Raw genomic sequence first — 26,645 nt, forward strand, 5'->3', positions numbered from 1 at the left:
CTTGGCTCTCCCACTCCCTTGTCATAAACTCCCTTTGTGGTATATAGGGTGATAAATATAGTGGTGAAATAGTACTTAATCTTCAATTGGTTGAATCGAAATCCTCATCCGAAAAATATGAAACTTCGTATATCTGATCTTCGACCCGATGCGAGTCAAGAATAAAATTTATGACTATCGGTCACGTGATCTGGTGGCCATATTGGATTGAAAATATAAACTTTTTAAAATCTTCTCCAGAACTGCTTAACAGATTGATGTGAAACTTCATACATTTGATTGACAAGCCATGAGGAATATGGTTTGAATTTTTTTTCATATTCACCTTCATTGACACAATTTTAATAGCGTTAATGTGCACAAAGGTGGTTGTGAAATAACCTAATTAATCAATGAAGATCCGGTTATTTATTTTATTTTTTTTGGTATACAGAGTCGAGGCTCGTGGAAGAGCTAACATTTATCAAACAAACAAATCAAACAAACAAGCAAACAAAGTATATTAAAAGGGGAGCGGACGACAAGATGGGGAGAGAAGGGGAGGAAGCACACAAACACAACATTTGAGAGCAGGGACATCTGGAGATGTGTGGGAGGGAGAGGGCCTGGGGGGAGGCAGGATAGGCATGAAACACAAGGACACCATGGTCTTCCAGGAAAGAAGTCGGCACCTCAAAAAAGTGGATTTGGGGTGAAATTAGCGGGGGTAGAAAAGATCAAGGTTTTGGATTGGGGAAGATAAGAGATGGTGGTGAACAGCCGTTTTAAAGACCTGGAGGGAGGAGTGGGATTGAAGAAAGTGAGGGAGTTTGCTCCAGAGGCGGGAGAAAAGAGGAATGAAGGAGTGAAGGTGAGCAGAGAGTCTTGATTTTGGCAGTTTAACCATAAGAGGGTTGCAGGCAGATCTTGTGCGACCTGTAGGAATATTTGGGGGACAGAGCCCAGAGAGAGCTGGGGGTGCAAGGCTGGAGAAGAGTCGGTAGAAGACGGAAAGACCACCAACCTGCCTGCGGTGAGTAAGTGAAAGGCCCTCGGAGATAGCGTCATCGCGGGAGATTCCAATGATTCTGAACGCTTTGGTTTCAACAGCGTGAAGACGAGCTAGGTGTGAGGCAGGAGCACCAGCCCACAGGGGAGAGAAGTACTCCATTGAGCTGTGGATGAAAGCCTCGTATGTGGTGAGGAGCTCAGGTGTGCCAAGGAAGGACTTCGCAGACGGAGGATGCCCAGTCAGCGACTGGCTTTGGAGGCCAGCTTGGAAATGTGGTTTTCCCAGGAAAGATCATGGCAGATAGTGAGACCCAAAAGCTTGAGTGACAGAACTTCTTGGAGAGGATTATTCAGAAAGTAGATGGGAGGGTTGTCCAGTCGGTCTTTTCGGAGAGACATCGTAAGAGTGTGAGATTTGTCAGGATTGAAAGACATGTTCCACTTGTTGGCCCAGTCTGTGATTTTGTCCAGGTCTGCAGAGAGTGAGGAGGCTGCAGACTGCCGATCTGAGGGATGAGGAATGGAGCGGCAGAGAGTAGAGTCATCAGCAAAGAGATAGAGAGGATTTTCAAGAGAGTCAGAGAGATCATTGATGAAGACCAGAAAAAGCACAGGGCCCAGAACACTGCCTTGGGGAACTCCAGCCTGAACAGGAAGAGGAGATGATGTGGGTATATGGGCCGTAATAGGTAGTGTGTTCAGTTAACGATGGTATTTTGTTCAGAATGAGCTTGCGAGGTGAGACGATGCGCAATACCAAGTGTCGTTCGAGTTATTATGGCATTTCGTTGATCTCAGTTTATGCAGCTGGAAATTCACTGTTTGGTTTTCATCAGTTTAATGGATATTTCTGTTTGTCTGAATGGAGGCAAACAAAGTGTTCCTATTTTGGTTCCATAGCATTTGGTTCTGTCTTCATTCCTCGCTGGCTTCATGTTCTTTCATAAAATTATGTTGTGTTATTTCATTAAAAAGAAGTAGGTGTAACTGCTGCTCTGCTTACATTAAGCGTTGCCTGTTCCTGTATTCATTCACTTTTGTTCTGGGTTTCCCAACAGCATTCTGGGCCATTATCCATTTGAGTTGATAGTTTGACAATTTCATGATCGACGACCTATTCTAACTCTTGGTGTTGATATTGGGTTTTTCTCACTGTATCTCCATTCCCATTGAGAAACCAATATCCATCTCCATTCATTATCTTGATCCATCTCGAGCATTAAAACTTGCATCATTATCTCCATCTTCATAATTTTTGTTCGTAAGCAAATCTCTTTTTCACCTTGTTACAGTATCTGCTTCTTTAATATTCCAGTATTCCTGTGGTTTGGGAACTGAGTACCCTCGTCCCGCTATACAAGGGGAAAGGTGACCCTCTGGACTGTGGCTCGTATCGAGCGATAAAGTTATTGGAGCATGGAATGAAGGTATTGGAAAGGGTGTTGGAGAGGAGGATAAGGAAGAAAGTGAAGATTGACGAAATGCAGTTTGGATTTAAGCCAGGAAGAGGAACGACAGACGCGCTTTTTATTGTAAGGCAGTTGCAGAAGAAATACATGGAGAAGAGGAAGAAGTTGTTTCTTGGGATTGTTTATTCTGGAGAAAGCATTCGATAGGGTTCCATGTGAAGTAGTGACATGGGCATTGAGGAAGTTAGGAGTGGAGGAATGGTTGACTAGAGTAGTGATGGCAATGTACAAAAGAGCATGCACAGCTGTAAGGATGAAGGATGGGAACAGTGGGGAGTTTGAGGTGAAGGTGGGAGTGCATCAGGGGTCGGTACTAAGTCCACCACTATTTGTAGCTGTGATGGAGATGCTGGCTCGGAACGTAAAGGAGGGTTTACCGTGGGAGTTGTTGTATGCAGATGATCTGGTGTTGATTGCAGAAAGTATGGATGGACTGAAGGAGAAGATGAACAAGTGGAGGGAATATATGGAGACAAAAGGTCTGAAGGTGAATATCGGAAAGACGAAGGTGATGGCAAGTGGTAAAGCATGTGGTGAGGTGGAAAGAACTGGGAAGTGGCCGTGTGCTGTGTGCAGGAAGGGTGTGGAGTGAACTCCATTCAATGTACAATGTGCGCTGAGTGGGTTCATCAAAAATGTAGTGGTTTGAGAGGGTCATTAACCAGTGTGGCAGCTACATTCAAGTGTAAGGTGTGTACAGAGGGAGCTGCAGATGGAGGAAATGTTGAGTTGGATCTTGGAGACGGCGTGAATCTGGAAGTTGTGAAAACATTTTGCTACCTCGGAGACATGCTGAATGGAGAAGGTGGATCAGACTCGGCAATGGTTGCTGGAGTGAGATGTGCATGGAAGAAGTTTCGGGAACTGAGTGGCATGCTGACGAGGAGGGGAGTGTCGTTGAAGCTGAAGGGAAAGTTGTGTGCTGCATGTGTGAGAAGTGCTATGATTTATGGGAGCGAGACATGGGTAATGAACGTAGAGCAGCAACGAAGGCTGGAAAGGGTGGAAATGCGAATGGTTCGGTGGATGTGCGGAGTATCGTTGAGAGAGCGGAAGACAAATGATGAATTGTGAAAGATGATGGGAATAGAGCTTGTGATGGATGCTGTGAAGAGAAACAGGTTGAGATGGTTTGGTCATGTGTTGAGGAAGGATGAAAGTGACTGGTTGAGAAGAGTGATGGAAATGAATGTCGAAGGAAGTAGAGGACGGGGAAGACCGAGAAAGACTTGGCTGAAGGTGGTGGAAGAAAAAATGTGGGCAAGGGGGTTAACAAGGGGAGATGCAAAAAATAGGGCAAAATGGTGAAGATTGTCATGGGGGCTGCAAGGCTAACCCCCCGCTCTAGCAGGGAAAATGGCCTTAAAATGCCTGTTGTGTTTGTTGTATCTACTTCGTTAATAGCCTTCAATATTTGTGGGTTGGTTGGCGAGAACCTTTACCCAAGTCTTTCTGTTATTATTGCATCGAGGTTACAACGTGCATCCTTTATTGCTACTGTCTAGGTTAAGCTAAATACATCATTCTTGACACGTTTTTGAAATGAATTTATTCTAATATACATTTTGCCTTCCTGATTGTGTTCTGTTTACCTGTGCTCATAACACAGTCTCATCTCGGTCATTTTGGCTTTGCCATGAATCGTCACTCGTACTACTATGCACTTACATTACAATGCATGTGCTTTGAGAATTTCTCATTGACATCTATATTATAAAAGGAGCCGTGTCTGTCTGTCTGACTGTTTGTCTGTCATGTTATAACTTGAGAACAGATTAACGGATTTCAATAAATCCAACTAAGGTGGATTCGGGTAACTCCCGGGAATGTTTGTGATCCAATTTTTTTTTATGGGTACATGGACACGCATGTCAAACCTGCAAATGCCAACGCGTCACGTGTTGTTGCAAACGACGTCACGTTGGTTATCCCTGCAAGGAGAGCAGGATCTCCCAGGAATCCTTTTTTTTCTTCCCCCATAGATTAGCCATCGCAGCAAAAATTGGTATTTCCGTCAGCGAAGCGACGGGTCTTATATTCTAGTACTCATTAATTATGGGGTGCATATGCATATTTACACACATTATTTATCTTACTATGGCATGTTTTGTATGTCGATGCATATTTCAAATAAATTATAACAAATGATGTTTAAGCTGTTTGTCATAACATTTGCGAGGACACATTTCCCACAGAATGGATGTTTGTTTTAATAGAAACGAGTGGACGGGGACCTGAGATTTGGTGGACGCGAGTGGGAGAGGAGCTTGAGATTTGGCTGGCCTGAGATTTGGCGGACTCGAGTGGGAGAGGAGCTTGAGATTTGGCAGACCCGAGTGGAAGGAGGGCCTGAAAAAATGAGGACCGGTGGCGGTGAAGCACACATGCACGTTCACACACACGTGCATGGGTCGTGATTTGCATGTACACATTATACACGTTTGGCTTTGGTTTTGGATTTGGTTTTGCTTTTAGGTCAGTTACCCTCGCCAAAGGAGAGGGTATTGCACTTGAGTCCATTTGTCTGCACAGAATGAATCCCATTTTCTCTGCAAACGTTGGTCCGATTGACAGGAAATTTTGCACCACATGAGTGCCTCCTCCTGTAGAATTTTAATTGTAATTATGACGATATAGGTCACATGGTACGGACACCATCTTGGAAAAATACACACGTAACCGATCTCTTAAGCCCCGCTTTTTGCTTCGCGAGCGCAGGGTAACTCGATGGTATTCATCGAATACTTACCCTGTGCAGTCAACTTGGTGCGAGCCAATTCTTCTGTTTTTTAAAGGGTTTTTTTCTTTGATCCAAATGGCGACCAAACCACATGACTGATGACATCATACATTTATATTCTGCAATATAATTGTCACGTAGATCATACTCAAACTTTCAAACTGATCAGACTAAACGTTTTACTTTGACATCATAATTAAGACACCAATGAGGTCATCGTGAACAAAACTTATTCCCAATGCGGAGTTCTTTAAAATGAGTTACGTTTCAATTTTTTCCATGGAGCTGTTTCGGAGATATAGAGGTGCAACGTTTTTCGGTTTTTCCAAGATGGTGCCTGTACCACATGACCCATTATGTCATAATTATTTTAAAAATATACCGGAAGAGGTGCTCTTTTCGTGAAAATTTCATGTCCATCAGACCAACAGTTGCAGAGAAAAAAAAATCATACTGATCGGATCAAGCGTTGTACTTGTCGGATTATGACATCATAATGAAGGCACCGATGACATCATCATTAACATATCTTATTCCCCATGGGGAGTATTTGACAATGAGCCTTGTTTCAATTTTTTTTTCCATTGAGCTGTTTCAGAGATAGAGGTGCAACATTTTTCCAAGATGGCGTCTGTATCGCATGACCTATGACGTCATAGTTATCACAAAACAACTCTACAGGAGGAGGCACTCATATGGTGAAAAATTGCTCGTCACTTAAAGAGCGCAGGTTAATTAGAGCAATTGTCGATGCATGGGTCGTTGAACATGATGCATTAAAACGAGGTCCTATTTTGGAAACTACTAAACACCTGGACTGCACTCACAAGATTTGGCCATTCACCATCTTGCTCCCATAGCCATTTGGGTAAATTGAAGCTGATAAGGTGATCACAATGGCCGGCAGACCATAGCCCGCAAGCAGAAGAGAACGTGTGCGCAAGTCCATGCCCGGAAATATCCGCACAACCATGGCATAAAGACAAACGCCCTCAAGAAACATCCAGGAGAACGCAGCCAAGAATGTGTAGTGTAGCGCACCAGCTATCACTGCACACAGGATCTATGCTCACACAAAACAAGCATCAAGGGATCACATTAAACAGGTTATAACCAAAATGCAATTTGATTTTATTCACATCATCATCAAGTGATCACATTAATGACATTCTTCATATTCAATAATCACATTCTTCATCAATGATCTCTCCGACTCTCTGGATAACCCTCTCTATCTCTTTGCTGATGACTCCACACTCTGCTGCTCCATTCCTCATCCCTCAGATTGGCAGTCTGCAGCCTCCTCACTCTCTGCAGTCCTGGACAAAATCAGACTGGTCAAACAAGTGGAACATGTCTTTCAATCCTGACAAATCTCACACTCTTACTACATCTCTCCGAAAACACCGACTGGACAACCCTCACATCTACTTTCTCAACAATCTTCTTGAAGAAGTTCTATCACTCAAGCTTTTGGGTCTCACTATCTGCCATGATCTTTCCTGGGAAAACCACATTTCCAAGCTGGCCTCCAAAGCCAGTCGCCGACTGGGAATCCTCCGTCGTGCAAAGTTCTTTCTTGGCACTTATGCGCTCCTCACCACATACAAAGCTTTCATCCGCAGTTTGATTGAGCACTGCTCTCCCCTCTGGGCTGGCACACCTGCCTCACACCTAGCTCGGCTTCACGCTGTTGAAACGAAGGCTTTCAGAATCATTGGAATCTCCTGCGATGAAGCTGATTCTGAGGGCCTTTCACTCTCTCCCTCTCTGTCCTCCCTCTCTCCATTAAATGGACAAGGAATGAAGTAAGAGGGAAAGTGAGAGATGGTGTATTCCTATAACTAGAAGCACCCACTCCCTAAAGAAGCGGCCATGAGGGGTTATGTTATTATCCTTATTCAAACCTGTAATTCAAAATACCTCTCCAAAACAACTCTTGCTGTGTAATTCAAAACACCTCACTGTGCTGGTGAATGTGGGGACAGGAATACTGCACTGCAGTATGTTTGGAGTACTTGTAATACCCTCTCCTACCTGAAGGTGGCGCTACACAATACACATTTATTTTGCGTACCTCCCCCCTCTCCTCCCAAGATCTCTCGGCAAAGATAGAAACACCCCTATACACTAATTGCGGTCATGATGATCCGATGTAACAAGTCTGGATGTAATCAGCTCAGAACTGTCGGAGGAGTAGTCTGACAAACACACAACCAAACAACAGTCCATAAATCATAGTAAGGAGATGATTTGGGTGTGGGTGGATGATTCACCCGTCTCACGCTATCAACTGCTTAGGCATATATGATTTGTTCATATACGGTTGGGTACTGATGAACTGTGCAGGAATGTGATTGGTCCACTCCCCCTCATTGACTGGACCTAAGTTGGTATTGGGTCCTGTCTATAAACATGATGAGAGCATGAGCAGAGATAAAAGCATGTTTTTAGTACTGAGACCACAGGTGATGGCGATGGAAGGAAGATGCCCAGTTGGGATGTGGACTTCCTATTGGGCTATTCACCTCATCGCAAGGACCTCTCTTTGCTCCATTCGTTCTTGCAGTACCTGGGCAGCTCCATCCATCATTCTACCTGGATCCTGCTCTGGAGCTCTAGTTCACCTAACTGGCTGCACGTTTGAGTCTAGCCGCAGCTTGGATTATACGCCCTGTGCCTTTTTCATCAATCTTGTCCATTTTTTGTGTGATTGATTGTAAGTAAAACAAACTGCTGAAGTAAATTACATGAACAGTGCCATTTCATAGTATCAGTCAATACTTTGTGTGTCTGCTCTTTGCCTTCTTGAGTGCCATCACTCTTTTACCCATGCTTCCTGGATACGACTGAAGCACTTTGGCAAGAATTGAAATTCCTATTAGTTCCTATATTGAAATATTCTGTAGTCCACAATTCTGTAAGGTTAGTTGGGTTCCAGGTCGTCGGCGTACGGAACTGGCATCTCTTTGATCCAAAAGTTCAAACTACGATTCATCAGACCAGAGTACCTGATTCCATTGTTCAGTCACCCAATCTTGGTGTTGCCTTGAAAATTTCAGTCTTTTCACCTTATTCTGTGGCCTCAGCAGTGGTTTCTTTGCTGCATTTCTGCCATGGCCACCTGCTGCAATCAGCCTCCTGTGCACAGTGCTGGACGACATGTTAATGTTCAAGCCTGTTCTCATTTCATTTGTCAACTGCTGAATTGATTTCTTCTGTCATATAAGCTGAACACCTCGAAGTCCTTAAAGTCTTGCCTTGGGGAGTTTCTTCTGGGTCTTCTGGGCCTTTTCTTGCCTTGTACCGAGCCAGTTTCTTTCAGGTGTTGCAAAGTTTCAGGCGCGCTCATACCATCCTAGGAGATCTTCAGCGAAACTGCTATTTTCTTCATAGTGCCCTTATTCTCGCAGAGTTCCTTGGTGCCATTCTGAACCCAAATATACACTTTTTAGGAAAGGAACAACAAGATGAAATCTAATTTCACATATTCACTAATTTGCATCATATATTGTGGTTTCTGGTAATTTGCATTCATGTAACTGGTGTTGATTTATCCCTGGTGTTGGGCTAGCGGCTAGGGTGCCGGCTTAGGATCCTAGGATCCTGGGTTCGAATCCCGGTCAATCGCTGAATTAACGCCAGGGGGGTTGACTCAGCCTGTCATCCTTCCGAGGTCGGCAAATTAAGTACCAGTTCACTGGTAATTCCCTGCTTGTCGTTAAAGGCGGCAAAAAGGGTTGGCGTCAGGAAGGGCATCCGGCCGTAAAACATTGCTTCAAAAAGGGGACCGAAAAACAACAACAACCACAGTTCCCGAAAAAGGCCAACCCCCGCTTGCGGGGAGAAATGGCCTCTAAAGTTGGTTTTTTTTTTTTTTTAACTGGTGTTGATTACTTCAATGATTTACTTCTTTTTATTGTACAAAAATTCACGACCTGTTTCCTGCATATTTTGTTTGTGATAAGTGGATATGACTCGCACATGATCATTACCTCCACCACCAAATGTGGATGGAGGTTGTTTTCACCCCTGTCTTTGTTTGTGAACAGGATATCTCAACTTGTGGACAGATCCAATATCTCTATACCTCCATAGTCTCTGTACCTATAAATCTACCTCTATACCTCTATACCTATATATCTACCTTTATACCCCTATAGTTTCTATATCTATGTATCTAACTCTATACCTCTGTAGTCTCTGTTATGTTTATGGGGGTAGCTCATGAAATACCTTAGTCCAGGTAGAAGTGTATAGAGAACCATGCTCTGAATGTCGTGTAAGAACACCTTGATGTAAATACGTCAACTCCATGTGTTCAGCGTAAGTGTATATTTGTCTCCATGCGAGGGGTGGAGCTATGCTAATTAGTTAAGGTATAAGGAATAATTCCCTGTATGTAAATTGCCTCTGTGGTTTTCCCCTCTGTTCCTTATGACATATACAACACCAGTCATGCAATCCGCACCTAAATTAAATAAACCCCATCAAGGCCACTGGATTCAGACATTCGAACACTACCACTGACACCACCAGCCGAGTCATCACAAGGGCGCAAGAAGGGCCGTGAGGCCCCACCCCGAAAGGTGATGATTGGTTGTGGCCGTGGAGCGATGCGATGCGACTCTCTGATTGGAGCGCGCGCGCGGACGTCATCGCAGGACGTTCGTGGACCAGGGGAAAAAAGGCTGAGGACCGCCATTTTCTCTCTCTTCATGCTTGGTTTCATAACAGAGGGTCACAGCTCGTGCACTCTGACCCCATTGGTTCCTGGCTGGCATCGCGGGCAGTCACAGTTCGTGCACACCCTTGGCGGACGCATCCTTCTCTTGTCTCACCTTGGTGATTTGTGGAGCGGAGGATGAGGGAGAGCCTGGCCTATTCGCTTCACGTTTGGCGGTTGGTGGGTGAATGGACTTGGCGCCAAGGCGTGTTTTCCCGTGCAGGGACGCAGGATCCTTGACGACCTGGATGGTCAAGGACACCGATCAGCGGAGTGCAGGACCTCTCTTCCCTCCATTCGTTCTTGCAGCACCTGGGCAGCTCCATCCACCATTCTACCTGCATTCTGCTCTTTAGCTCTAGTTAACCTAACTGGCTGGTAGATATATAGGTATAGAAACGCACCACACAATTTTTTTACTTTCGTTATTTATTTATCCCTGTGTCTGTTTCATAAATCCGTGTGGAGACGTCTCAATTAGGAATTCGTTTTACCGTACATTTCTTGTTATCCTGGCATTTCTTTTATTAAACCCGTTAATTGTTGAATTTTAATTCCTTGTCCTGTCCCCTTTATTTGTTGGTGGTTCGGAAAACCCGCTTCGCGTCCGACCGTGCAGGCAAGCCTCGTCACCCCTCCATCCTCGCATGTACTGAAGAGATAACACCGCCATAGTTTGGGTACGCCTCGGAGTTAAAGCTCTATTGGTCACCCATGGGTGGTAATCCCGGCAGTGAACACTACAACCTCTATACCTCTATACCTATATATCTACCTTTATACCTCGATAGTCTCTATATCTATGTATCTACCTCTATACATCTATACTCTATAGTCTCTATACCTATATATCTACCTCTATACATCTATAGTCTCTATACCTCTTTAGCCATCTACCTCTATAGTCCAGCCCGGTGAGAATGGAATGGATACTCAAATCCAAACTCGCAATACACCTCTGACCATTTGTTACCCTGTGATACCTCATTCCATCTTTTACCACATCCTTATATACCTTTAGATATATCTGAGTGAGTATTTGTGTACTTTGTACTTTTTGTGACATGTTTTATACACTCACTTTTTCCCTTTAACTTGTATGTTCTCAAACGTGGATTTTTCCACGTGTATCGCCAATCTACCTACATTGTGCACTTCTAACTTCCCACAAATGCTTAATGGGAAATAACGGGCAAAAAGTGAAAATAACCTAAACTTTTACACAATTCTGTACATGCATACAATCACCCATCTATACCTAAGCTATCTATTTGTCCTGCCAATATCCATGTACCCCACAATCCCCAGTGATTATATATAACTATCTAATTGCTGCTTTATTGCCATCTTAACTCTCCACTTCTCTATGCTAAGGCCGTACCCCTGGTCTTGTCACTGCCTATTTCCTGCCAAAAAAATTCTGCACTTCTTCTATCTTATACCCTTCATAATCTTAAACATCTCCATTAGATCCCCTTGTTATCACCTCCTTTCTAATGTATAGTCATATTTCCTTCAGCCACTCCTCATAGCTTAGTCTTGCGAGTGGTGGGTGAGAGAGAGAGGTGGTGGATGAGAAGTGCACTGTCTTCATTGTTTCGTCATTGGATTACCAAAATATTTTTTGGTCGGAGTGATTCCAAGACTGTCCCTTGCAATGCATAGTCCCTCTTTTAATTATTCCGAACCGTTCCCAGCACCTTACATTTATTAACGTTAAATTGCACCTGCCAATCTTTTGCCCAAATCTATCGATTTTCCTGAAACTCATCACCACCCTCTTTACCATCTCTCTTCCGTCCAACCTTTGTTCCATCTGCAAAGTTGCAAAGCCTACTCTTATCCTGACTGTCAAGGTTATTGATGTAAATTATAAATAACTAACTCGTAAAAACCTTGTCAAAAAGTAGCCTCGTGAGCGTGCCAACGTCTGAAGCCTCGGCCTAGTCTCAGGTGTTCTTATATCTTCTTTATTTATTACACATCCTTCAGATGTAAATGAACACTCGTTTTACTCTGCGCGCATTACACATCCGTGCAGCGAATTTCACCTCCCTCTGCCTTGTATTTATTGTTATTTTATAAAACGCCTTTGTGCACCGCCCTTGAGGCCTGCTTTGCAAGCCACTATCTAAAATTCCAATAGAAAAGACATAATTGCTCTTATAGAAAATGTTTATCGAGTTTGTTTTATCCTCAAAAATGGACCATAGTGAACACACATTCATGTTAAAAGATCGGCCTTTAAAACCTACCCTTACGACATTACGACATATAGATGTATAGAGGACAGACATCTGTACAAACACACAAACTGACATTGTGTTTTATATGGTAGATAATGGTTTTTGTACTGATCCCTGAAAACCTTCAACCCCCCAACTAGACACCCTCCCACTCACGGCCACTCTGTTTCCAATCATTGAGCCAGTTACCAATAAAGTTAGCTTCTCTACTAGCCACTCCACAAACCCTAACGTTAGCCAACAGCCGACAATGACGTACCTTTTTATATGCGTTCATCTCATTTACCAATCTCATAGGACTTGATCGTCAACATTTGAGGAAAGGCAGTTGATATCAAGGTGTGTGTGTGTGTGTGTGTGTGTGTGTGTGTGTGTGTGTGTGTGTGTGTGTGTGTGTGTGTGCAGGTGTGCTATATTAATCTTGGAATATGAAAGTAATAATATATTGTTACTGATATATATCCCTGGTGTTGGGCTAGCGGCTAGGGTGCCGGCTTAAGATACCAAGGATCCTGGGTTCGAATCCCGGTCGATCGCTGAATTAACGCCAGGGGGGTTGACTCAGCCTGTCATCCTTCCGAGGTCGGCTAATTGAGTACCAGTTCACTGGTAATTCTCTGTTTGTCGTTAAAGGCGGCAAAAAGGGTTGGCGTCAGGAAGGGCATCCGGCTGTAAAACATTGCTTCAAATAGGGGACCGAAAAACAACAACAACCACGGTTCCCGAAAAAGGCCAACCCCCGCTTTGCGGGGAAAAATGGCCTCTAAAGGTGGTTATAATATATTGTTACTGAAAATCCTATAAGTTTGATTGCTTATCTAGGGTGACTTGAAAAATCCACCCCAACTCTCTCACCTTATTTTCCCGTCTCTGAATTCCGAGAATGAAGCATAGTTCAGCCACAAATAGGCAGAGACAAAGGTTCATGTGCACAGTATTTCTGGGACTCCTAAGGGCGCGGCAGAAGGCAAAGGTGAATCCTGCAGGAAGCAGACATGCCAGCGAAACCAGCAGGCCAACTCTGGACACAATCCCAAGTTTCCAGATGTGCGCTTCTGACAACTGAAAGAACATTTGCGTTTGATGTTATGAGGGCACTCCATTATACAGAAACAATGACTGATTAATTATTGGAAGTACTGCACAATAAAACATGCATGTTGAGAGTTTACGAACGAATGCTTGACTAGGGAGGGGTAAAGCGACTTTCAGGCCACCCTGTAGAATAGACTCCCTGTGTCTGTTGTCTCATCCTCAGTCTTTCAAATCCAGTGCCCACACTGCCCATCCACAATTTCCTCTCTGCAGGATGGTTATTTTTGTCTCCACAGGATGTTTTTGTCTTTTCTCTCACTCACCTGATCATATATTATCTAACATGAAAGTTTTGAGTTAGTTAGTTAGAAAAAGTTAGTTAGAAAAATAAATAAACAAGAAATATGTCGTGCATTGCACGATATTTGCGAAATTCCGAAAATGAGTTGTTGACAATTGGCCTATGTTGACGTTTTGTGCAATATTGACCTCAAAAATAATTGGTGGTTCAATTCAGTGATCTGATATGCAAATCCCCTTCAAATTTCAAGTCAATCAGATGAAAATTGATGATTTTAGAAATATAGCCTATGTTTACCTTTTCACCTTTAGATCTCAAAAAACAATTGGTGTTTGAATTAAGTGACCAGATGTGCAAATCTTGTTCAAACTTCAAGTCAATTGGATGAAAATTGAGGATTTTAGAAATTCCACCTAAGTTGTTGACCTTGGGCCTATGTTGACCTTTGGCCTATATTAACCTCAAAAATAATTGGTGGTTTAATTCACTAACCCGATATGTAAATCTTCTTCAAATTTTAAGTCAATCGGATTAAAATTGAGGATTTCTGAAATTTGATAGAGTGGTTCACCTTTGGCCTTTGTTTACCTTTTTGACCAAATCAATAGGCTTTTTTCCTTTTGACAAACTCTACCATTTGGTGAGGTTTCATAAAGATCGGTTTAAAATTGTGACCCGTAGGCAATTGACAGACAATCAGACAAACAGACAGATAAACAGACAGAATAGTGCACAACACCAACCAATATACTTGAAAAATCTTCGATTTTCGCAAGTAATAAGAAATACATTGAATGATGATTGAATGATTATACAGGTAGTGGACAAAAAAATTGAAACACCTGGGTAAATGAAGGACACCAAGCAACGGCTTCCACACAGGTGTGGCCCATATGTTAATTAAGCAAATAATATCCCAGCATGCTTAGGGCCATGTATAATAATGCTGCACAGGCCTGGTTGCCTATAATTATGGATAGCAAGAGGAGACCCCCTAATTCCCCCATCCACAGAGCACTTGTGGTCACCCAATGGTTTGATTAGCATGACATTGATGTTATCCATATGTCATGGGCTTCTCAGTCACCAGAACTGAACCCAATCGAGCATTTATGGGATATTCTGGAACGATTCCCGAGACAGCGTTTTCCACTTCCATCAAACTTTTGTGAGTTGATTCACTTTCCCATGGAAAAATGGTGCTGCATCCCTCCCACAGAATTGCAGATGCTGGTGGACTATATGCCACGGCGCATACAGGCCGTACTGGCCGCACATGGTGACACAACGCTCTATTATGTGACTTCACATTGGTGTTTCCATTTTTTTTTGTCCACTACCCGTTGTATTTCTAAAATCGTGACCATATCCCTTACCTCTGTTCTTGCCATCAGCACAGCAAAGTTTGTCAGGTGATTGCAGGAGCAGGTCACCTCACTGCTGTTTTGCGAAAGCACAGTGCAGCCATCGGTGGACCATGCATCCGTTTCCAGGTCCCAGAATACACAGGCTGCCTTTTCTTTTTTTCCCTGTATAAATAAGTAGCCAGATTTGAATTGGACCGAAAAATAATCACTGCCATTCGTGATGCAAATATTCAAATTACATCCTGTATGCAAAACTAGTGGTTCAATGTCGCAAGGAAGAATAAGTTGAGGAAAACATTATATGTGAGGGAAATATCACCTCGTGTACAAGAGAGCCATTAAAAGCATAATAAAGCCATCCCTGCATCACCTCACTCTTCTAGCCCAGATCTTTTATTTTGGTGATCACAAAAACATGATCATATCACAAAAACTAGAAGGTCACTTGGTAGAGTTCATACCTCCATCAGACTGAACCGTTTAGGTTTTGTATCCTACTGATTGGCCAGATTTGCATTTGGACTTTAACCAAAAGCGAATTGGCTTGTTCTTGTCACCTGCCCAACTTATCCACCATGTTTTGACCAAATCCGAACATAACCTTTGAGACATCGTGCTCACAGACAGACAAAGAAACAGAAAAGAGTGTTGAAATCATAACCTCCATCTATCATTGGTGGAGGAAGTAAAACAAGAATGACCGCACTGTGGTCACAACATGCGACACAAAATATATTTATATTTATATTTACATATATATATCTCCTTCTCTCAGTATATATTATATACAGTCACATGAAAAAGTAAGTACACCCCATTTAAAGTTTTGAATTTTTCAACATATATCAACATACAGCTATTTGATCTTCATTTCAACAATATTGATAGATAAAGGTGATATAATATAACAAATATCATGAAACATTGACATTTTGTAGTCCATTGTATAATTTAAGTAAACATAAATGCAAATTTCGCATCTGGAAAAAGTAAGTACACCCTTGGCTCTAATAGGTGGTATTGCCCACTTTGGCAGTAACAACCGCAAGTAGGCATTTCTTATAACTGTCGACCAATCTCTGACATCGACTGGGAGAAATTTTTGCCCACTCCTCCATGCAGAATTCTTTCAGCTGTGCGATGTTTGAGGAGTTTCTTGCATGCACAGCTCCTTTCAAATCCCCCCACAACATCTCGATGGGATTTAGATCCGGGCTTTGACTTGGCCATTCCAGAACCCTCCATTTCTTTCTTTTCAGCCATTCCTTGGTGGATTTACTGGAATGTTTACGGTCATTGTCATGTTACAAGGTCCACCCTCGGTTGAGCTTCAACTTCCCGACAGATGGCCTCACATTATCCTCAAGCACCCTCTGGTACAATGAAGAATTCATAGTGGATTCTATGATGGTGAGCTGCCCAGGCCCTGATGCAGCAAAGCTGCCCCAAACCATAATATTTCCACCACCATGCTTTACAGTTGGTATCAGGTTCTTGTGGTCAAATGCTGTCTTTGATTTTCGCCAAACATGTCTTCTGGTACTGTGGCCAAATAGCTCTACCTTTGACTCATCTGTCCAGAGCACATTGTTCCAGAAGTGCTGGTCTTTGCCTGGGTGTTCATTGGCAAACTTTAGTCTTGCCCTGATGTTCTTTCTGGACAGCAAAGGTTTCCTCCTGACACACCTCCCATGTAGATCAAATTTGTGCAGCATCTTTCTAATGGTAGACTCGTGCACTTTGACATCAACAGTGGCAAGAGCTACCTGTAGGTCCCGTGATGACATTCTGGGGTTCTTAGAGACTTCTTTCAGAATATTGCTGTCTGCTCTCGGGCTGAACTTGCTGGGGCGGCCTGGCCTGAACAAGTTGGCAGTTGTTTGGAATTTTCTCCACTTGTAGATGATCTTCCGGACAGTCGAATGGTTGATTTCAAATTGTTTGGAGATCTTTTTAAATCCCCTTCCCAGACTCGTAGGCATCTATAACCTTCTTTCTGAAGGCCTCAGAGAGCTCTTTTGATCTAGGCATGGTGACGCCGCACACTTCAACAACAAAGAGCAAACCAAACTAAATATCTGAGGTTTAAATAAGACAGGTTCCTCCAGGATCCTCTCTAATGATGTTCTAAACATTTGCACCTGAGCTGGTGCATCTCATTCTAAATTTAGGTATTTGAAGTAGTGATAAATGTAAGGGTGTACCTACTTTTTCCATATGCAAAATTTGCATTTATGTTTATTTCAATTATACAATGGACTACAAAATGTAAATGTTTCATGATATTTGTTATATTATATCACTTTTATCTATCAATATTGTTGAAATGAAGATCAAATCGCTGTATGTTGAAATATGTTGAAAAAGTCAAAACTTTACATGGGGTGTACTTACTTTTTCACGTGACTGTATATATATTGACATACGTCTATATATATATATATATATATATATATATATATATATATATATATATATATATATATATATATATATATATATATATATAGACGTATGTCAATATATATACAGTATATATATATATATATATATACAGTGGAACCTTGACTTACGAGTTTAATCCGTTCCGTGACCGAGCTCGTAACTCAAATTGCTCGTATCTCAAATCAAATTTCCCCATTGAAATGCATTGAAATGCTATTAATCCGTTCCAGCCCGCCAAAAACCACACCAATTTTTTTTTAAATATACAGTATATATAAAAATATCTCGCGCTTTATATTTCACCTGTATGCAGCATACAAGCTGGCAGGATGGCCTGGACTGGAGGTATGCACACTTGACTCTAAAGTCTAAACTGTCCAGCCTGGGTTTGAATCCCGACCCAGCTATAACCTGTCATGGGTGAATCACAGGCAGGGTGATTCATCAATGTGTGTACCGTTAAACTGGGCGCCCCGTTTGCGTCCCATTAGTTGTTGGATGTTAAGGATCTCACCGTGTTTTCCACAAAGAGAAGGCGAGCTATCGCCGGCACTCTGAACAAGTTGACGGCAGAGATACTGTACGTGCACGGCAAGATAACCACGTGTCGCACGATCTCTTGTCATGGTCCACAAGATTATCACAGAGAGGTGCAGCTTCCAGCGTTCCGAGATATGATCCAGACCTAACTTTTGAGACCAGTCCCAGCCTTCTAGGCCCCGTGGTTGGTTCAGACGGACCCGACAAAGGACGTGTTGGATTTTACCGCGAGCCGATTCGAGCACCGACGTGCCGGCGAACAAAACCAGTCATATCTTTTGAACGCGTGGCTCGATATTTACAAAATAAACTTTTTCTTGAAGGGCTGAACCGTGCGCTCAAAACGATACCGAGTTTGACCCTGAGAGAGCCGTTTTGCGTAAACTCAAAATAACCGAAATGCGAAAACTAAAATGCAGCGCTATACTACGACAGAGATACTGTACGTGCACGGCAAGATAACCACGTGTCGCACGATCTCTTGTCATGGTCCACAAGATTATCACAGAGAGGTGCAGCTTCCAGCGTTTCGAGATATGATCCAGACCTAACTTTTGAGACCAGTCCCAGCGTTCTAGGCCCGGTGGTTGTCTCAGACGGACCCGACAAAGGACGTGTTGGATTTTACCGCGAGCCGATTCGAGCACCGACGTGCCGGCGAACAAAACCGGTCATATCTTTTGAACGCGTGGCTCGATTTTTACAAAATAAACTTTTTCTTGAAGGTCTGAACCGTGCGCTCAAAACGATACCGAGTTTGACCCTGAGAGAGCCGTTTTGCGCCGGAGATACTGTACGTGCACGGCAAGATAACCACGTGACCGGGTGGCGAAAGCTCGTAACTCGGATCTCGGCTCGCATCTCAAAGCAATAAACTGCCAGAGTGACGGCTCGTATCTCGAAAAACTCGTAAGTTGGGGCACTCGTAAGTCGAGGTTCCACTGTATATATATATATATATATATATATATATATATATAGACGTATGTCAATATATATACAGTATATATATATATATATATATATATATATATATATATATATATACATATATATATACAGTGGAACCTTGACTTACGAGTGCCCCAACTTACGAGTTTTTCGAGATATGAGCCGTCGCTCGGGCGGTTTATTGCTTTGAGATGTGAGCCGAGATCCGAGTTACGAGCTTTCGCCACCCGGTCACGTGGTTATCTTGCCGTGCAAGTACAGTATCTCTGTCGTATAGCGCTGCATTTTTGTTTTCGCATTTTGGTTATTTCGAGTTTACGCCGCCAGGTGGGTTCTGGTCACGTGGTTATCTTGCCGTGCAAGTACAGTACGTATCTCTGTCGTATAGCGCTGCATTTTTGTTTTCGCATTTTGGTTATTTCGGAAAATTTCTTAGTTTTAACCATGGGGCCTAAGAAAGTGAGTGCCAAGTGCAGTGCTGAGAAGAAGAAGAGGATGATGTGCTTGGATATAAAACACGCAATCGTCGAAAAACATGAGCGAGGTGTCGAGGAGGACGTATATAACGGCAGAGGAGAAGAGCATGCCAGACCACAACTTGTGGATATAAAACACGCAATCGTCGTGTTTTATATAAAACTTGTGCTTGGATATAAAACACGCAATCGTCGAAAAACATGAGCGAGGTGCCGAGGAGGACGTATATAACGGCAGAGGAGAAGAGCATGCCGGGCCACAACTTGTTCAGAATGCCGGCGATAGCTCGCCTTCTCTTTGTGGAAAACACGGTACTGAGAAGAAGAAGAGGATGATGTGCTTGGATATAAAACACGCAATCGTCGAAAAACATGAGCGAGGTGTCGAGGAGGACGTATATAACGGCAGAGGAGAAGAGCATGCCAGGCCACAACTTGTGGATATAAAACACGCAATCGTCGTGTTTTATATAAAACTTGTGCTTGGATATAAAACACGCAATCGTCGAAAAACATGAGCGAGGTGCCGAGGAGGACGTATATAACGGCAGAGGAGAAGAGCATGCCAGGCCACAACTTGTTCAGAGTGCCGGCGATAGCTCGCCTTCTCTTTGTGGAAAACACGGTGAGATCCTTAACATCCAACAACTAATGGGACGCAAACGGGGCGCCCAGTTTAGCGGTACACACATTGATGAATCACCCTGCCTGTGATTCACCCATGACAGGTTATAGCTGGGTCGGGATTCAAACCCAGGCTGGACAGTTTAGACTTTAGAGTCAAGTGTGCGTACCTCCAGTCCAGGCCATCCTGCCAACTTGTATGCTGCATACAGGTGAAATATAAAGCGCGAGATATTTTTATATATACTGTATATTTAAAAAAAAATTGGTGTGGTTTTTGGCGGGCTGGAACGGATTAATAGCATTTCAATGCATTTCAATGGGGAAATTTGATTTGAGATACGAGCAATTTGAGTTACGAGCTCGGTCACGGAACGAATTAAACTCGTAAGTCAAGGTTCCACTGTATATATATATATATATATATATATATATATATATATATATATATATATATATATATATATATATATATATATATATATATATATATATATATATATATATATATATGTCTGTGTCTCTGTCCACCAGGGCCGATATCGTCTGGTGTGAACAGCCAAGGCGACGTGCCACCTCACGGTAGCTCAGTCCGCCTTGCAGCATGCCCAGGGCACGCTGCCGTTGATCCCTTGACAATTGTGGCATGTTGATTGAAATGCCCATTTTGCACTGGCCTTTTTAAAGCCAATATCAAGACATCACGTGCAGCTCATTAAAATCATCCCGTACCCCTTGGCTAATCACTGACAGTCAAAATGGCTGTTCAACAGCTGTGCTATGAAGTGACCATTGAAGGTTCAAGTGACCATCCGTGACCGTTTTGTCTGACAGTGAGGACACTATTGTCCACAAATAAGTTCACACATTTACTACACGCAGTGTTATTGTTGATATTTAAAGGTTTCAAAGGTGGTAAGTTTCTTTTGCGTTTCAGTATATATATATACAGTATATATATATATATATATATATATATATATATATATATATATATATATATATATTATTATATATTATTATTATTATTATTATTATTATTATTATTATCACCTATATGAGAGAGCCGTTGGTCTATCTGCCTGTGTGTGTGTGGGTGTGTGTTTTGCCATTTTTCTTAGAGATGGCTGAATGGATATTCATCAAACTTTCAGAGGTTCATCAGTGAGTGCCTGGGGGTGTTTTAGGCAAAACAAAAATGTGTTGTTTGTTGAAAAAAAAAATGTTTATAACACCATATAAAGAAATGTGGAGGAATTCCGACATCCATGAGGTAAGTTTTACTTGCAGAATTCAGCGAAGATCTACTGTACTCTCGATACCCCACATGAGTTGGGTTAACAACATGACCCTTCCTGCTGCTACCATGGTGTTTTTTGTAGCGAACTTTTGAAACTCGCTCCTGCTGTTTAATACAAAACTGAAAGGGAGTAAGACCGGGTTGTGCTCATTTACCAAGCAGCTAGCTCGTGCTTGCCAAGCAAGCCGTTCATGAACGGTTTTGAATGGAGTGCTTGCTCGAATGCTTAAACCACTTGGCGATCTCTCCACTATAAACTTGGTAAATGAACACACATCCAATCTTCTTGAGAACCGACCATAGATCTACTATAATCTATATGCCCCAAAGAGGAATGACCCTTCCTGCCGCTCCCGTAGTAAGCAGGTGTACTAGTTACAGAAGGGAAAGTTTTGTGAGAAGTTGTCATTTGTTTATGTGTATTGTCTCAATGCCAGACAGAAGCCTCTCCTCAGTGAAAGACACATGAAAGCCCGCTTGGAGTTTGCAAAAAATCACCTAAAGGACTCTCAGACTGTGAGCAACAAGATTCTGTGGTCTGATGAAACCAAGATTGAACTGTTTAGCTTCCGTCTGGCCACTCTGCCATAAAGCCCAGATCGGTGGAGTGTTGCAGTGATGGTTGTCCTTCTGGAAGTTTCTCCCATCTCCACACAGGATCTCTGGAGCTCGGCCAGAGTGACCATCGGGTTCTTGGTCACCTCTCTTACAAAGGCCCTTCTCCCCCGATTTCTCAGTTTGGCCGGGCGGCCAGCTCCAGGAAGAGTCCTGGTTGTTCCAAACTTCTTCCATTTATGAATTATGGAGGCCACTGTGCTCTTGGGAACCTTCAATGCAGCAGAGATTTATTTTGTAGGCTTCCCCAGATCTGTGCCTGGACACAATCCTGTCTCTGAGCTCTGCAGGCAGTTCCTTAGACCTCATGGCTTGGGTTTTGCTCTGATATGCATTGTCAGCTGTGAGATCTCATATAAACAGGTGTGTGCCTTTCCAAATCATGTCCAATTAATTGAATTTACCACAGGTGGACTCCAATCAAGGTGTCGAAACATCTCAAAGATGATCAAGAGAAATGGGAGGCACCTGAGCTAAATTACAAGTGTCATAGCAAAGGGTATGAATACTTATGTCAATGTGATATTTCAGATTTTTCTTTTTCATAAATTTGTAAAACTTTCTAAAATCCTCCTTTCTCTTTGTCATTATGGGGTATTGAGTGTAGATTGATGAGGGAAAAAATGAATTTAAACGATTTCAGCATAAGGCTGCAACATAACAAAATGTGAAAAAAGTGAAGGGGTCTGAATACTTTCTGATTGCACTGTATATATATATACAGTGCAATATATATACACTGTATATATATATATATATATATATATATATATATATATATATATATATATACACACACACACACACACACACACACACACACACACACACACACACACACACACACACACACACACACACACATACATGTACAGTACCTTCAGAAAGTATTCACACCCCTTGACTTTTTTCACCTTTTGTTGTGTTACAGCCTGAATTGAAAATGACTTAAATTGAGATTTTATTGTCACTGATCTACAACATAATACTGCATAATGTTAAATAGTATCAATAATTTTATCAATTTTAATTTTATCAATAAATCAATAATTCATCGAAATATGGCATTATTGGAAGGGCGTCAACACTTTTGCATGCCACTGTATATTCTGATCATGATGTACCACACTCTATTATAGAGTGCCAATGCTGCTGTGGCAGTTTATTGCCAAAGGTTGTGCTGGGTGGTTTGCCATTGCCTTCCCAGCAGAGGTTAGGGCAGGAATTTGGAATTTGTTCAGGGTTTCGGCGATCGCTCGCCTACGCTTGGTGAAGGACACCGTGGGATCTTCAACATCCACCAACAAATGTTGGCAGATGGGACACTAGTTTAACTTCCATCCAGGGAAGACACACACATGGGTGACTCACCTTGTCATGGGTGAAACACCGGGATGAGAGTTTGCAGTTGGGTCGAGATTCAAACCCAGGCTAGACAGCTTCGAGGTCGAGTGTGCCAGTGTATATATGTATGCATCAATGTGCAATTGATATCCATAACATTTTATCATAAAAATTTGTTGCTGCAAATTTGTTGCTGGTGCTATGTTGTCTTTTCAAGGGAGTGAAGAGTAATATCATGGAACCCATTTCTGCCTCAGAGCAGATTTTTCCATTTTCTGAGACCATTTCAGCTCGACTCATCTCTGATCAAAGTGTGAAAGTGGACGAGCACTCGTTTGAAATGTGGGAAAACTTGCAAGAGAGGTTTCTTTAGTGAGTGTCTGTGATTATGAAATGTGTTGTTGTCACATAGTAGAAATGGACATGACATGACCAGGTTTACAAGAGTAATAACGATAGCAACAACAACATACCGTTGGGACGATCTGCAGTGTGTACGTGATGTTTTTCTTGAACTTAAAGGTGTTACTTGAGTCACCAACTGTCACGGAAATGACAGGAGAAACAAGGCGGCTGCGCACTCCATTTTGTATCTGGGAGATGTTGCGGTAGAGTGCAGTCACCACTCGAGCAAGTCCTAGTAGAAAGACATATTTTCCCCTTGAAACAGCAATTTTTGATAAGCATGCCTTTTTTTTATCGTCATGATCGCCATTTTAACTGTTCAAGGGCTCACTTTAATCTTATAAAGTACGAGCAGAAGTACCCGGCGTTGCCAGGCGGGGAAGGAGAGGAGAAGGGGGGAGAAGGAGGGAAGGGGGAGGGAGGGGGGAAAGGGAGGGGGAGAGGGCGAAGGAGGAGAGGAGGAGGGGGGAGAGACGGCAGGGGGGGGGGAAGGGGAGTAGAGGGGGAAGGATGGAGGGAGGAGAGGAATGGGGTTCATATACAGTCATGTGAAAAAGTAAGTACACCCCATGTAAAGTTTTGACGTTTTCAACATATTTCAACATACAGCTAGTTGATCTTCATTTCAACAATATTGATAGATAAAGGTGATATAATATAATGAAGGAGCTGGGGCTCCCACGTCGATCGGAAGAATGGACGCGACAAAAAGCTGGAATTCATCCGAGTTGCTTTAATCAAACCAAACACTCAGGCACTCTGAAAAGCCCGTTTATCGGGCAGCAATATATATACATATTATCCCGGAGCGTTTGCCCAGGAAAGGCGAGAGGGGGCATGCCCGGGCGTCCCGACCGAGGCCTGGCAAGTTGAGCGCGGGCCTGCCCGGGCGTCCTGGACGAGCCCGGCATGGTGATCGCTCCGCGTCCTTGATAGGTGCAAGGCGATTGTGAAAACCCAGCGGTAGCCGCTACAATAACAAATATCATGAAACATTTACATTTTGTTGTCCATTGTATAATTGAAATAAATATAAATGCAAATTTCGCACGGGGAAAAAGTAAGAACACCCCATGAAATGATTTTTAAATCTTTTTAACATATGTGGACATATCAATATTTGATCTTCATTTAAACAGTATCTCTAGATAAAGGTGATCTAATTGAACAAAAAACAATGGAAAATTGACTTTGCAATAATTTATTCAACAAAAAATTGCTGCACAACATGCACAGCTCGTTTCAAATCCCCCCACAACATCTCGATGAGATTTAGATCCGGGCTTTGACTTGGCCATTCCAGAACCCTCCATTTCTTTCTTTTCAGCCATTCCTTGGTGGATTTACTGATGTGTTTAGGGTCATTGTCATATTGCAAGGTCCAGCTTCGGTTGAGCTTCAACTTTCCGACAGATGGCCTCACATTATCCTCAAGCACCCTCTGGTACAATGAAGAATTCATAGTGGATTCTATGATGGTGAGCTGCCCAGGCCCTGAAGCAGCAAAGCTGCCCCAAACCACAATATTTCCACTACCATGCTTTACAGTTGGTATCAGGCTCTTGTGGTCAAATGCTGTCTTTGGTTTTCGCCAACATGTCTTCTGGTACTGTGGCCAAATAGCTCTACCTTTGACTCATGTGTCAAGAGCACATTGTTCCAGAAGTGCTGGTATTTGCCTCGGTGTTCATTGGCAAACTTTAGTCTTGCCCTGATGTTCTTTCTGGACAGCAAAGGTTTCCTCCTGGCACACCTCCCATGTAGATCAAATTTGTGCAGCCTCTTTCTAATGGTAGACTCGTGCACTTTGACATCAACAATGGCAAGAGCTACCTGTAGGTCCCGTGATGACATTCTGGGGTTCTTCGAGACTTCTTTCAGCATCTTGCGGTCTGCTCTCGGGCTGAACTTGCTGGAGCGGCCTGGCCTGAGCAAGTTGGCAGTTGTTTGGAATCTTCTCCACTTGTAGATGATCTTCCGGACAGTCGAATGATTGATTTCAAATTGTTTGGAGATCTTTTTAAATCCCTTCCCAGACTCGTAGGCATCTATAACCTTATTTCTGAAGGCCTCAGAGAGCTCTTTTGATCTAGGCATGGTGACGCCGCACACTTCAACAACAAAGAGCAAACTAAATGTCTGAGGTTTAAAAAGACAGGTTCCTCCAAGATCCTCTCTAACGATGTTCTAATCATTTGCACCTGAGCTGGTGCACCTGATTCTAATTTTAGGTATTTGAAGTAGTGATAAATGTAGGGGTGTACTACTGTACTTACTTTTTCCACATGCGAAATTTGCATTTATGTTTATTTAAATTATACAATGGACTACAAAATGTAAATGTTTCATGATATTTGTTATGTTATATCACCTTTATCTATCAATATTGTTGAAATGAAGATGAAATAGCTGTATGTTGAAATATGTTGAAAAAGTCAAAACTTTACATGGGGTGTATTTACTTTTTCACGTGACTGTATATGCTGTTGGATGAATGTGGCGTTCATCACGTTTCTGAGTTGAGTGTGATGCCGATCAGGAAGAAGAAGAAGCCTTACTACCAACTTCATACACTTCCAGAATGGTTTGATTTATTTGTCCTCAAATGTCTGGTGATTGTTTTGTGTTTATTTATGCGAATGTGTGCTTGTATATAACTGCCATTAATTTTTAAAAGCTTCGGCACTATTGAGCGATTTTATTTTTTTAACTCCAAAAAAACGATCATTTTTTCAGAATGTTTTGTGTTTTTTTGCCTAAAACACTCCCAGGCACTCACTGATGAACCTCTGAAAGTTCGACGAAGATCCGTACAGCCATCTCTGAGAAAAATGGCGACACACAGACAGACAGACAGACAGAGACAGACAGACAGAGACAGACAGACAGAGACAGACAGACAGAGACAGACAGACAGACAGACAGACAGAGACAGACAGAGACAGACAGAGACAGACAGACAGAGACAGACAGACAGAGACAGACAGACAGAGACAGACAGAGACAGACAGAGACAGACAGAGACAGACAGAGACAGACAGACAGACAGACATCTCTCTTATATAGTCGAT

The 26,645-nt window shown here is 42.6% G+C and overlaps 1 protein-coding gene across 5 annotated transcripts in view; it reads right to left on the minus strand.

The window, feature by feature from the left end:
• LOC137422676 (adhesion G protein-coupled receptor L4) overlaps positions 1–26,645 on the minus strand; it is a 258,586-nt gene that overhangs the window by 85,181 nt on the left and 146,760 nt on the right. For all 5 annotated transcript variants that reach the window (XM_068109372.2, XM_078770677.1, XM_068109386.2 and 2 more), the window contains 4 exons: positions 23,643–23,806; positions 14,884–15,036; positions 13,027–13,233; positions 6,027–6,262 (listed from right to left, as the gene is read on the minus strand). In XM_068109372.2, the coding sequence (XP_067965473.2) occupies positions 6,027–6,262; positions 13,027–13,233; positions 14,884–15,036; positions 23,643–23,806 (760 nt within the window). The remainder of the gene's footprint in view (positions 1–6,026; positions 6,263–13,026; positions 13,234–14,883; positions 15,037–23,642; positions 23,807–26,645) is intronic.

This window comes from Myxine glutinosa, chromosome 1 (assembly GCF_964187855.1).
Source record: "Myxine glutinosa chromosome 1, kmMyxGlut1.1, whole genome shotgun sequence".
Classification (NCBI taxonomy): Eukaryota; Metazoa; Chordata; class Myxini; order Myxiniformes; family Myxinidae; genus Myxine; species Myxine glutinosa.